Raw genomic sequence first — 14,435 nt, 5'->3', positions numbered from 1 at the left:
CAACGGGTGTGACAGCAATAACCGAGTCCACAAACTTGAAGGCGTGTCCACATACTTTTGTATATATAGTGTATTTAATTTAAAAAAATCACCAACAGGGGGAAAAATATATATATATATTCCTGGGTAGTACACCATTGCGTATTATAGATTTGGGTTGATTTTCACTGTCAATCCATAAAACTTCTGCATTCACAGTTCCAGACCATAATGTTTTATAAACAGACCCTTTTCCAGTGCATGACACACTGACGTCACGCACAGATGCGCGCGACTCTTGGCTGCTACGTCCTTTAGATGTATGTTTTTATTACTTCTAAACCAAATAACTTTTTGGGGTTGTCATACGCTTAGTGTTTCGATTCTTGCTTGAACAGTCGCTAAGATTATAGTTGGTTGTGATCTTTGCAAAATAACTATTTTGGATGCAGCAGGTAGCTAGAATGCTAACGCTCATTGACATAGAGTGTAGCAAAAGCTAGCTAAAGGGCCATTATACTGGTTGAAGTTTAAGTGTTTTTGTAAGCATAATGCAGTTGATTTGCGATGATGACACAAACATTATATTAAGCAGGTCATTCATACGAGCCTTAAAGTCCAATTATAATCCAAAAGTAGTTTGAAATGCACTAATTAGCTGGCATTCCATAAGAACTGGCGCGTTATGCCACCACCTCGTGCAGCACTGTTTACAAACACATAAAAGGAGTCTACATTCCAACATGTGCAGCTTTCTTGTTATCACTATAATGAAGTCTGCCACTGAGATGGTTGTAGTGTATGAGTTCACTTAAAAAAAAAAAAGAAGACAATTATACATAATTCATGTGAGCATAGCAGTGAGGGGATTCGATTAATCTGGCCTGGGTGAAAGTTGATTGCATTCGTTTTTGGAACCGGGCTGCCTGCCTCTCGGGCATGAAGAACTGGGAACTCGGAGAAAAAACGATGTAAAAGTCGGAGTTCTAGAAAGATTTTCCGACTTGGAATTCCGAGTTGGATGACCATTCAAAACGATGTTCCCATTTTTTTCGACGAGTTCCCAGTTGTCTGACTTGCCTAGTTAAAGGTTAAATACAATATGAACGCATTTAAATCAAAAGTCGGAGATTTCCGAGTTCCTAGATGTTTTGAATGGGGAAAATGCCCACGCTAAATCGTCTCAAAACAAAAGTGACATGTAATTAAGCACATAGAGTAATGAGTAGGATTCTTAGTTTTTTCAAAAGTGATTGATTTTGATAAAACGGGTAATCTGCCTTCCAAATGAAAACTAGTTAGACAATTAAAACAGATTTTATGGAAATAGATGTTTTGTTGAGAACATGACCACGTGGCGCAGATTATTGTTCGATTTGAGAAGGGCACTCATCCCGTTCATATCACGGGCCATAGCCCGGTGCCCCGCGGCTCCATGATCGGGTCCGCCCAATCATTGGAGCGGAGCATGATTGGGAGCCTGATATTTTACGGGCTTTACCCGTTAACACGGCTAATAAACTGCGTCACAGGTAAACCACATACAAACAAAAAACATTTGACACATAGATGTTTGTTTTATTGCCTGTACATTTTCGCCGAACGTGATGGCTCTTTTGGGTGCCTAAAGTTGAATGGCCGAATAGCTAGCTTTAGCTAGCTAACTAACTACACGTCTCGTAGCACATATTTTGTTGGGAGTCCAATTTTTAATCGATGGTTTAACTAAAGGCTAATCTGGTCTGCTTTAGCTACCGCATGCTATTTGAGTTTGAACATAATCTAAATAGCAAACACATGGCATTGACATTTTAGCTAGGCGCAATGGATTCTAAATGTACTGCGTGACGTCATATGAGTACCACGTGCATATGTTGTGGTGTGTGCATTGACTGACAGCTTTTTGTTTGATTTTATGAGGAGTAATGATATAATTGCCTAAAATATTTGTTTTATTATAGATGCATGCAGTAATAATAAGCTAGTGTTTAATACACATGTAAGTTATCGCACCATTTCTTTTATACAGTACCCTTGAAAAAGGGTCGCTCTGTGTCCATTAATGGCAAGAAGGTGTGGGATGGTGAAGTCCCTAACAAAAGATTTACTAAAACGCAGGCAGGCCTGCTGGATCCGTGGCTCAGTACAAGCAGCGGGCCCCCAAAGGCCAAGAAGGATCCCGGTGCACTAGAAAAGGAGAAGAGTAAAGGGGTGGAGATGAAGAAAAGCACTGTGAAAGAGGTGATGGGGTCTGAACCAGAGAAAGACAGGAAAGAGCCTGTATTAGTAACTCTGGAGGTTCGGCTGCTTGGTGGAGTGAAGGAAGAGGAGCCAGAGGTGAGAGACGGCGTGGAGGAGGACTGGGTCAGAGAGGAAGGTCAAAAGCACCAGGAGCAGACTATCCTCTACTCAGAGAAGCTCATGAGGGATGATGGCGTGCAGGAGGCTCCCTGTTCTCCCACAGAGGAGTCTGAGAACAGTAACCTAGCGCTGGAGCTAACAGAGACATCTGAAGTACAGAATCCATCAGTCAAGGACAGCAGGACAACAGACGATAAAGCGATGGTCCATGTCCTGTTAGAACAGATAGTGGAAAATATGAGCAAGGGAGAGTCAGTAACCAATGCCCAGGTGCAAAAACCGGAGTGGGAGAGCCAGACTGCAGCAGGACTAGACTTGAGCTATTTTGTAGACCCACATGCAAGCACTAGTGAAGTGCCTGCTGAGATATGGGATCCTGGGCTGGACCTGGTCTCCCTTCTCTGTGAGGCAGAGGCCCAGACACAGCCATGGGAGAGTAGGGCTCAGCCCCCACCCAAGGGCTGGCATTTCCCCATCGGCCCTGGCCTGGAAGAGGTGTTGTTCTGCCCTTCCACAGCGTTCCCAAGCATGAGCTACTACCCACATTCACTGGAGAGAGAGACCTTCGAAGGTGAGCATTTTGCATGATATCTGTAACATTAAGTACAGGTTTTTGATTGATTGTTTGTGAACCCACATCACCATCAGAATTTCAGTGTTACCGTTTGCTTAGACATCTCTCTGCTTCCCCCTTAGTGGTGTGGAGGGTGTGGGAGGAACTCAGTGAGACCCACACAGCGCCAGAGCCTCCCCAGAGGACCCCCTCAGAGCCCCGGCCCCTGTTTGACTTCACTGTGATGTCTTACAACATCCTGGCCCAGGATCTGCTGGAGGCCAACCAGGAGCTGTACACACACTGCCCTCTAGGGGTGTTGAGCTGGGACTACCGCTTCCCAAACCTCACACAGGAGTTCAAGAAATGGGAACCAGATGCGAGTCTGACCTTACCAACCTAATACAGTAACATCTATTGACACTGTATTGCTGAACCATTGTCATCGGAGTCTCTTTGTGAATTGAGCTGTATGTTTTTCCCATGTGTAGATCCTGTGTCTGCAAGAGGTCCAGGAGAACCACTTTACAGAGCAACTCCATCCTGTCCTTCGTGACATGGGTAGGTCCAAGTTCCTCAGCATCTGTTTATGGCACAATCAAGACCATTGCAAAATAATGCAAGTCATCTACAGTTAGTAACAGACATGTAATAGCTGTTTGTATATCAATATTTGTAATTTTGTGGTTCAATCCTCAAGGCTACACCTGTGTTTACAAGCGGCGCACCGGCACCAAGACTGACGGCTGTGTGGTTTGTTACCGCGGCGACCGTTTCTCCCAGGTGTCAGAGAGTCTGCTGGAGTTCTACAGGCCAGAGTGTGAGCTGCTGGACCGAGACAACGTGGGCATTGTCCTGCTGCTCCAGCCAATTATCACACAGGGGTCAGAAGTCACTGCCAAGGGCCCACCCCTCTGTGTGGCAACCACCCACCTCCTGTTCAACACCAGGAGGGGTGACGTGAAGCTGACCCAGCTTGCAATGCTGCTGGCAGAGATCGACTACATCGTGAGGAACTGCAAGGTGAAGGGAGAGCACTGCAATGTTGTTCTATGTGGGGACTTCAATGCTCTGCCCAACATGCCGCTGTACCAACTGATCACGACAAGACAGCTTTACTATCATGGTCTACCTGCCTGGATGGTGAGCACAATACTCCTATGGAAAATGACTTGTTGTTGTCAATTTTAAGCTACTTAATAATTTAAAGGTGAGTTGGTGTTCAGTATGTTACCTTGGCCAATGGGTTCTGTGTTTTGTTTCCTATGTGTGGCAGATATCAGGTCAAGAGGACCTGTCCTACAACATCCATCATAGGAGGGTATTCGCTCCACTTTGGCCAAGCACCGTGGGCATCGATGACAACTGCCAGTACACAACTGTAAATGAGCCAAAGAGTCAAGTCACGTCAACCCAGAGTCCAGAACGTATGTGTCAGTCTTTCTGTTTGGACCCTGTCAGGGTGGATTGTTGGTCAAGCTCCCATTATGACAATGGGTCTATTCATCTTCTCACTCAGTATCTCCATTTAGGTCTTGTGTGATGGTCTGACTGGCCACTCTATATTTGTTCTTCCTGTGTAGGGAACCTGCAGTACAACCATGGCTTCCTGCGTCGGCTGCGTTTCTGTGAGGCTGCCTGTGTCCGGCCACAGGACCTGGAGCTCATCCCAGGGGTCACTGACAACACACCTGGTAACACACACACACACTAAAACTAGACCCAAAAACACTTAATCTCAACTGTACCCACGGCAGGTGAGACCCCAGAGCACAGTTGTGTAGAGAACAGTTAATGACTCCTGTATGTTACTCTTTCACTTATTTCCAATAGATCCCGAGGACAAGCATCCTTATACAACAAGGTCAGATTTTATGTTCCTTTTCAAAGGGCCACATTTCATGTTCAATTTTGTTTGTCATATACACCTGATGTACACAGTGCAATGAAATGCTGACCTGCAGGTTCACCTCTCCACAATGGGAAAGTAATTAAGTGAATAAAACCGTACTAAAAGTAAAAGCTCAATTCATTTAAAATTTTATTTTTTATGGATTACAAGAAGGCACTCAACGAATTAAAGTAGAATATTTATACGTGCCGAGGAATTGTGCAATGGATTGTGTGATAGACATTGTGCAGGAATATACAGTTGAAGTCGGAAGTTTGCATACACCTTAGCCAAATACATTTAAACTTAGTTTCACACTTCCTGACATTTAATCCTAGTAAAAATTCCCTATCTTAGGTCAGTTAGGATCACCACTTTATTTTAAGAATGTGAAATGTCAGAATAATAGTAGAGAATTATTTATGTCAGCTTATTTCTTTCATCACATTCCCAGTGGGTCAGAAGTTTACATACACTCAATTAGTATTTGGTAGCATTGCCTTTAAATTGTTTAACTTGGGGCAAATGTTTTGGGTAGCCTTCCACATGCTTTCCACAATGAGTTGGGTGAATTTTGGCCCATTCCTCCTGACAGAGCTGGTGTAACTGAGTCAGCTCGCACACGCTTTTTCGGTTCTGCCCACAAATTTTCTATGGGATTGAGGTCAGGGCTTTGTGACGGCCACTCCAGTACCTTGACTTTGTTGTCCATAAGCCATTTTGCCACAACTTTGGAAATATGCTTGGGGTCATTGTCCATTTGTAAGACCCATTTGCAACCAAGCTTTAACTTCCTGACTGATGTCTTGAGATGTTGCTTCAATTTATCCACGTAATTTTCCTTCCTCATGTAGCCATCTATTTTGTGACGTGCACTAGGCCCTCCTGCAGCACCCCCACAACATGATGCTGCGACTCCTGCGTTTCACATTGGAATGGTGTTTTTCGGCTTACAAGCCTCCCCCTTTTTCCTCCAAACATAACTATGGTCATTATTGCCAAACAGTTCTATTTTTGTTTCATCAGACCAGAGGACATTTCTCCAAATAGTACGATATTTGTCCCCATGTGCAGTTGCAACCCGTAGTCTGTCTTTTTTATGGTGGTTTTGGAGCAGTGGCTTCTTCCTTGCTGAGCAGTGTTTCAGGTTATGTCGATATAGGACTCATTTTACTGTGGGTATAGGACTCATTTTACTGTGGATATAGATACTTTGTACCTGTTTCCTCCAGCATCTTCACAAGGTCCTTTGCTGTTGTTCTGGGATTAATTTGCACTTTTCGCTCCAAAGTACGTTAATCTCTAGGAGACAGAACACGTCTCCATTCTGAGCGGTATGACGGCTGTGTGGTCCCATGGTGTTTATACTTGCGTACTATTGTTTGTACAGATGAACGTGGTACCTTCAGGCGTTTGGAAATTGCTCCCAATGATGAATCAGACTTGTGGTCTACAATTTTTTTTCTGTTGTCTTGGCTGATTTCTTTGGATTTTCCCATGTCAGGCAAAGAGGCACTGAGTTGAAGGTAGGCCTTGAAATACATCCACAGGTACACCTCCAATTGACTCAAATGATGTCAATTAGCCTATCAGAAGCTTCTAAATCCATGACATCCTTTTCTGGAATTTTCAAGCTGTTTAAAGGCACAGTTAACTTAGTGTATGTAAACTTCTGACCCACTGGAATTGTGATACAGTGAATTATAAGTGAAATAATCTGTCTGTAAACAATTGTTGGAAAAAATTACTTGTCATGCACAAAGTAGATGTCCTAACTGACTTGCCAAAACTATAGTTTGTTAACAAGAAATTTGTGGAGTGGTTGAAAAACAATTTTTAATGACTCCAACCTAAGTGTAGGTAAACTTCCGACTTCAACTGTAAATAGGAGTCCAGTAGCAGCAGGCTGTAACGCAACAAAATGGGGATAACGTCAAGGGGTGTGAATACTTCCTGAAGGCACTCTGACAGTGCTGAATACATGTTAAATGTAATAACATTATCCATGTCCTTCCTCAGGTTCAGACAGACTATCTCCCATTACCTGAACCTGCGGTCAGCCTACGGCCACTTCATACCTGGAACAGACCGTGCTGAGGTGACCACGCTGCACTCCGAGGTTGGAGCTACGGTCGACTACATCTTCTACTCTCCAAGGCGTGGCATTTCTAGTGCTGATCAGAAAGGTAAGGGGCATGTATCCAAAGGAAATATATATAAATAGCCGTTGATAAGTGTATAGAGGAAGAAGAATTGAGAGATGGTGTACCAAAAACGCTGTTTCAGGTGGAGGTCAACGGCAGAGCGAAGGTCTGAAGCTGCTTGGTCGTCTCTCCCTCCTACCAGAGGAGGACCTCTGGTCAATGAACGGTTTACCCAATGAAATGTTCCCTTCAGACCACCTCAGTCTCCTGGCCAAGTTCCAGCTGGACCTGAACCCTGTGTGATTTGGGCTGTCTATGGTCAATGAAGAATCAGGAGGACAGAGGTCAAGCATTTAAACATTTTTGTTCAAACCTTACATGATTTGCCCATGGCACAATTCCATGTTTAAAAGTAAATAATTGTACTTACTTGGTTCCTGGGGCTCACAGACAGTTTTGAGTCCCATCTAATACTCTGCTTGTTTCCTACCTGAAGAAAAACTACTCAGCCCAATTTCCAGAGGAGATGGGATGTCCTCTGAATGATCATTTTTGTTTACATGTATAGAGAGAGAAAAAGAACCTAAAAGGTTAGATTCAGTTAGAGTTGGAGTTTATTTGACAAATGCTCTTACTGTTAAGATATGAATACAAGAAGATTTTAGATGTAAAAATGTTTTATGGGGATTTTGTTTGCTCCGTTTTCACAATCTGCTACACTAGTAAATTGGAACATTTGTCTTAAAACATTTACAAACGGTGAAATAATTGAATGTCAATGTTTTCTATATATTTTGTGTTGTTTTTCCCCTTATCCTCTGGCTTTGGGCCAGTCAGTATTATTTGTTCAAATGGTAGAAATCTTGAATAAATCTAACAATAGCTTGGCAGTCTAATTCAGGTGATCTACATCATCTTTTGGTGTTAAGATTGTGACCTGAATGTTGGCAGTGCCACACTGAGATGGAAGATCTCTCGCTCCACTGAGGCACTCTGTCTGTCAAGGAGAAGATGTGTGTGGCTGGCTGAGGCATGAATCAATTATTCATTCAGATTGCAGGGAGGGAGCGTTCATGCATGCTAGGGCACTGTCGGGGCTTCTCTGTGTGTGTGTGTGTGTACACTGCAGTCTAGACCAGGGTTTTCCCAACTCAGTCCTACGACTCCCCCTGGGTGCACGTTTTTGCCCTAGCCATACATGGCTGATTCAAATAATCAACTTGAGTTGGTTATTTGAATCAGCTGTGTAGTGCTAGGGCAAAAACCAAAAGGTACACCTGGCAGGGGGGTCTCAGGACTGAGTTTGGGAAACCCTGGTCTAGAGGAACAGCCAACAGACTCCTGTCAACACTAAGACCTCTAGTTATAGCTCACTGGAATGGCACAAATGTCAAGGTCTGACACTTCCTTTAGTCTAACTACAATAAATCAGTAGGTGTTCTCTCTCTCAGGTCTTCCAGGGAATTATTTTCTGTATCTCATAATGAATCACTGAAGGAGTTTTTAAACGTAAGTTAGCATAAAGGCAGGCAGGCAGTGGGTTCAGAGTGTAAGGCTTCAGTTCCAGGATCTACCTTGAAACCTATACATGAGTTTGACTGTGCTGCACGAAAATAAATTCCCCGTGGCACAAAACACATGCGCTGAGGAGAAATGGGTCAGTAGGTTTTTCAAAGTAGACCACGATTCCTTCTGTCTTCATTTCATAAACAGTGGTGGGGGAGGTACTACCTAGTGTTTGTTACCTCTGGGCTTCTGTTTTGTCTCCCTCTGTGCCTTCATACATTTGAAATCCTTCTTGGCACTGAACATTACCAACCCTACCCCCACTCCAACTGATTTCAACTGCGATTCCTTTAAACACTTGCATTTCACATACCTACATGATGTACATTCAGCTATAGCATATACTAACAGGAGCCATTTCATAAGAGAACGGTTACCAGCTACTCTTGTGCTACTGTATATGAGAGCTATCAAAATCTCCCTGGTCTGAACATGAAACAGTACCATGTATGGATTTCTCCTGTTAAACAGAGGCTGTTTGTTCAGGAGAGCAACAACCATGGCAGTCCTCTGTGCTCGTATGATGAAAATGTCAGGATTAACAGGGTTTCGTTAGTTAAGCCTTGTTAGCCGATTGCAGTGCTGTCAGGTAGACTATCCATTCAGCCAAGCTTCCATTAGACTTAATTGATTTGTGCAGCAGAATCCTTGGGTGTCAGTACACTGTAGACACAGCCAGCACAGTACAATTGACTTGTACAACCCATGCTGGTTGCAAGCACTGGCAGCTCTCCAAAAAGCATGTGATGAATGGGAAAAGAGGTAGGTTAATCACTCAAATGTTACACCATTTGTTTTCAACAAATCTGGTCAAATACCAGTTCCTTGTTTATTTCAGTTTCAATTGTCACAAAGCCATACGGGTGATTTACGGTTACAATATTTCAGATGACATGTATTAATACAGTGTCATCACCACATCTTCGCACTAAGGAACAAAAACAGACCACATTGCAATGAAAGAGGAAATCTCAAAACCGCTGTGATTTCATGTCACGGATGTCTTGGAGCCCAAAATGGGCTAGGTCGAATGTCTCACAGTGTACCAGCAGGCAACAGAGAATATACAGAAAATTCTAATTAGTATAGCTGCAACCAAATGTTGTTCATTGTCTTACTGTATGGTCCCCCAGTACACAAATCCTCAGTATGGGAGTTGTATTAAGCTTTCTTTGAAGACAATTAAAAGGAGGAAATGTTAGTCACTCTCTTTAGTCCAGGCTACACCCAATTTGGACTCTTGGTTGGCATGTAGGCTATCAGTTTGTCCTCCATGTCCTTAGCACCCAGTTTATTTATACTGTATTGGTCATTGATTTTAACTACATTTTGTAAATCTCTAAATATAGCTGAAGCTTGTTAATAGACTTTCAGCCATCTGACCCATGTCAACGAGTGAGATAAATCCTAGCAACAACAGACACACTGGGAGGGAAGTGAGAGGAGTTGACTTTAAATCAATAGAAAGCCTTACAACATGATAAAATGACAATTACAATCTTTTGGCACAAGACAACGTGTTTATGGTATTGAAATGAAAGTGGACTAAAGAAATCCCTACCAACAAATTTCAATGTGCTCTGTGGCAATATTTAGAAATGTGGGGTGGACTCCAATTTCTCAAATGCTCGGTGATAATAAAAATTGAGGCTAGTATAAAATTACAGAAACTCTGGCCTAAATGCCATATAAAAATGCAGATGAGAATATTGTAAACAAAACTCTTTGCACCTTGAATACAACTGTTTAATATTTAAAGTAGCTAGACAACCACGCTAAGGCTGTGTTAAAATAAGAACAAGGTTATTTATACTGAACAAAAACTAAATATATCAGTCCATGTCAATATAAAAAAGCAACTGCTGCCTTCAAAATGCCTATTTCCTCAAGAATAATGACAGCAAAAAATAAATCACCTGCAATGTAATCGTTCACAATTGGACAAAGTCATTTTGTGCATGTGAGGTTGTCTCATGAATGACCACAACATTCTAAACTTCTGTTGATCACAGTGACCACTTTCTCTTACTATCCTAAAACGAATCACACTTCTCATGCTTTGGAAGGTTTAAATAGACTACTGCACGCTGAATTACCCCATATTCAATCATGTGTAATCAATAGCAGAACATACAAATACGAGAGTAAGGTGTAGATCACTCAATTTACTGGCTACTTGGGATAGAGCAGATGGTACAGTATGTTTTGCTAGTGAAATTGAAGATGAACTATTCATCCAGTAACACTTGTTTTCTTTATCACTGTCTATTAAAATGTTCATTAAAAAAGGCACAAGGTAAGTGGATTGCAAACTACACTACAAAAGCGGTTACTGTCCAGCAGAGCTAAAAGGTTAAATGTATTTACACACTTAAAGTACAACATGGAGACACAGATTGCAATTCTTAATAACTGACAACATGGATCTCTTCTGTGATATGTCTAATTACTCATTTTCACACCTTAAGCCAAATATAACATTGCATATTAACCCATCTTTAAAAACATGAGCCATACCTGTTTAGCCTTTGGGAATTCCTTAAATGCTGTCTGAACCAATCTTATTGTAGAATGGACTATAAAAGAAGGATGACACTACCAAGCTTCTGGCTTTACAAAAAGCCTGGTAGCAACCTAGAACCACAGAGCTGCTGAATGGCCCATGCCACGTTTTTGGAAAGAAGTTGCTGGGGACTTAACATCTATTACTCAACGAGATATTGTGAATTGGTCAGCCAGTTATGCCTGTTAATTTAAATAGAATTGTCTAAAACAGGGTGGGCAACTTTTATGAAGTTAATTTAAGTTTTAGAGTTAATTTACTCCAATTAAACACATTTTTGCCATGGGGTGTAGAGAAAACGTTGCAGGTTTAAAACAAGTTTGGGGCAGTGAGAAGATTTAGCAGTTTTATAACTAATTTCATACAATTCTACACATTTTGTCAGGGGGATTTTTTGTGTGCAGTTTTACAGCTAATGTCCTGCAATTCTACACATTTTGCCATAAGGTGGAGAGAAATGTTTGCAGTTTTTAATATGATGTCAGAGTGACTAACAAAATCAATGGGGGGCCCCCAGTTGGTAATTCGATCAGGATTACTAGAAGTTTAGATAGCTGGCCGCTAGACTAATTTACCAATCTAAAAATATTTAGCTGACATGGGTTCATTTAGTGACTGCCAGTGACTGACGTAAGAGAAAAACTGCTGATGCACAACCACATTTTGAAATTGCACCTTGTGTATTCTACCTCTCAAAAGTAAGTTGAGACCCCACTGAGAGCAAAATAATAATAATAATATGTAGGCCTGTGGAATTGATCCTACACAAGGGTTTGATATCCCCTGGTGTAAAACGAGTGTTTGATGTCCCCAAAGTTGAGCATTGCGAGACCTTAGGCTTTGAACGTACAGTACCAGTCAAAAGTTTGGACACACCTACTAATTTCTTTATTTTTGCTATTTTCTACATTGTTAAATAATACTATGAAACTATGAAATAACCCATATGGAATCGTGTAGTAACCAAAAAAGTGTTAATCAAATCTAAATGTATTTTATGTTTGAGATTCTTCAAAGTAGCCACCCTTTGCCTTGATGACAGCTTTGCACACTCTTGGCATTCTCTCAACCAGCTTCATCAGGAAGTCACCTGGAATGCATTTCAATTAACCTGCCTTGTTAAAAGTTAAGTTGTGGAATTTCTTTCCTTAATGAGTTTGAGCCAATCAGTTGTGTTGTGACATGGTATGAGTGGTATACAGAAGATAGCCCTATTTGGTAAAAGACCAAGTCAATATTATGGCAAGAACAGCTCAAATAAGCAAAGAGAAACGACAGTCTATCATTACTTTAAGACATGAAGGTCAGTCAATACGGAAAACGTCAAAAACCATCAAGAGCTATGATGAAACTGGCTCGCATGAGGACCGCCACAGGAAAGGAAGAACCAGAGTCACCTCTGCTGCAGAAGATAAGTTCATTAGAGTTAACTGCACCTCAGATTGCAGCCGAAATAATTGCTTCCCAGAGTTCAAGTAACAGATATGTCAACTTAAACTGTTCAGAGGACACTGCGTGAATCAGGCCTTCATGGTCGAATTGTCGCAAAGAAACCACTACTAAAGGACATGAATAAGAAGAAGAGACTTGCTTGGGCCAAGAAACATGAGCAATGGACATTAGACCGGTGGAAATCTGTCCTTTGGTCTGATGATTCCAAATCTGAGATTTTTGGTTCCAACCACCGTGTTGTTGTGAGACGCAGAGTAGGTGAACGGATGATCTCCGCATGTGTGGTTCTCACCGTGAAGCATGGAGGAGGTGTGATGGTGCTTTGCTAGAGACACTGTCAGTGATTTATTTAGAATTCAAGGCACGCTTAACCAGCATGGCTACCACAGCATTCTGCAGCGATACGCCATCCCATCTGGTTTCCACTGAGTGGCACTATCATTTGTTTTACAACAAGACAATGACCAAGGAGTGTGATGGAGTGCTGCATCAGATAACCTGTCCTCCATAATCACACAACCTCATCCCAATTGAGATGGTTTGGGATGAGTTGGACCGCAGAGTGAAGGAAAAGCAACCAACAAGTGCTCAGCATATGTGGGAACTCCTTCAAGACTGTTGGAAAAGCATTCCTCATGAAGCTCGTTGAGAGAATGCCAAGAGTGTGCAAAGCTGTCATCAAGGCAAAGGGTGGCTACTTTGAAGAATATAAAATATATTTTTTGGTTACTACATTATTCAATATGTGTTATTTCATAGTTTTGATGTCTTCACTATTATTCTACAATGTAGAATATAATAAAAATAAAGAAAACCCTTAGAATGAGTAGGTGACCAAACTTTTGACTAGTACTGTACATTTAGTCAATAACCAGTTATTGACATGGCCAAGCTCTGTACAGTATACCACACGTTTGTTGAATGCGAAATAAATTGCTTACAAAGTACAAACCTATTTGGAAAACTGAACACAAAGGATGATTTTATGAAGTGAAATCCTCCTCACACTCGAATCTGATATCCATTCATGTCTGGAGGTGGCTTCGGATCAAGAACTTTCTTCTCTCCAGATGGACTGTAAACCCCAAAAAGAAAAAATATGATTTCTCATGACACAGATTAAAACTGAGAGATTACTGTTCAGAGATTCCTCTTGAACTACACCATCATAGGATATATAGCCTCTAGTGCTTGTTCAGATCAGTGCAGGGCCATTTCCACTACAGCTAGCATCTTGTTTATTGACCTAATGAGTATTTACTGTGCTGTCGGAGAGACTATATTGAGACTAAGCAGCTCCTGATATCTGACTACATTGCACAATCAGCATTACCGTCTCTCGATGCGGCTGTTCCTGCGCATGGGGCTGCCTGGGTTACGGAGGGGCGAGCCCATGTTACTCTTCCTGTCTTTGGTGGGTGAAGGGGGCGCAGCCTTCCCAATCTGAAAGACAATCACACAGTTTTGTTTACCTCACAGTAACAACAAGGGGCAACACAAACGAGAGGTACAAATGCTTACAAGTTGAGCTCTGGTCATATCCACTGTGTAGACTAAGGAGAAGTGCAGTTCTCTAATTACTAAACGTTTATGTCTTTTAAAATTCAAAACACCATTTATGCAGAGTAGGGAGGAGGAAGGAAACTGTTCCAAACACATGCGTATAGACACACACACACACACACACACACACACACCGATCATCAGCTTTCAATTACTTAGAGTAGTACTAAGGTGAGCACCTCAATGAGAGGCCCAAATGTGCTTAAGGAGGCACAGTTTTGACAGTGATGACGGTAAAATCGTCCCCATCTTTAATGTGATTGTGGCCATTGGGTGAGAGCCCTCGCTATAAAAGATCAGCCATTGATTGATTGAGGCAGCCATGCGTGACTCACAATGGAGCAGAGAAATGCTATCACATTA

The 14,435-nt window shown here is 41.9% G+C and overlaps 2 protein-coding genes across 6 annotated transcripts in view; one reads left to right on the top strand and one right to left on the bottom strand.

Moving 5' to 3' along the window:
• Positions 1-258: 258 nt before the first annotated feature.
• Positions 259-8,375, top strand: angel1 (angel homolog 1 (Drosophila)). 2 transcript variants are annotated; one of them, XM_023986585.1, is made up of 10 exons: positions 259-299; positions 2,009-2,911; positions 3,037-3,272; positions 3,385-3,454; positions 3,594-4,036; positions 4,170-4,320; positions 4,477-4,587; positions 4,727-4,757; positions 6,804-6,970; positions 7,071-8,375. In XM_023986585.1, the coding sequence occupies exons 2-10, from the start codon at positions 2,197-2,199 to the stop codon at positions 7,229-7,231; spliced, it is 2,085 nt and encodes a 694-aa protein (XP_023842353.1). In that variant the 5' UTR covers positions 259-299; positions 2,009-2,196; the 3' UTR covers positions 7,232-8,375. The 2 variants fall into 2 exon arrangements, with proteins under 2 accessions (XP_023842353.1, XP_023842352.1); XM_023986584.2 differs by lacking the exon at positions 259-299 and adding an exon at positions 1,054-1,511.
• A 909-nt stretch (positions 8,376-9,284) lies between these two features.
• The window catches only part of vash1 (vasohibin 1), a 541,933-nt gene continuing 536,782 nt past the window's right edge, over positions 9,285-14,435 (bottom strand). For all 4 annotated transcript variants that reach the window (XM_070443356.1, XM_070443355.1, XM_023986582.2 and 1 more), the window contains 2 exons: positions 13,843-13,952; positions 9,285-13,584 (listed from right to left, as the gene is read on the bottom strand). In XM_070443356.1, the coding sequence (XP_070299457.1) occupies positions 13,512-13,584; positions 13,843-13,952 (183 nt within the window). In that variant the 3' untranslated portion in view covers positions 9,285-13,511. The remainder of the gene's footprint in view (positions 13,585-13,842; positions 13,953-14,435) is intronic.

Source organism: Salvelinus sp. IW2-2015, linkage group LG4q.2 (genome assembly GCF_002910315.2).
Source record: "Salvelinus sp. IW2-2015 linkage group LG4q.2, ASM291031v2, whole genome shotgun sequence".
Taxonomy (NCBI): domain Eukaryota; kingdom Metazoa; phylum Chordata; class Actinopteri; order Salmoniformes; family Salmonidae; genus Salvelinus; species Salvelinus sp. IW2-2015.
This window is presented reverse-complemented; position numbering and strand designations above follow the sequence as displayed.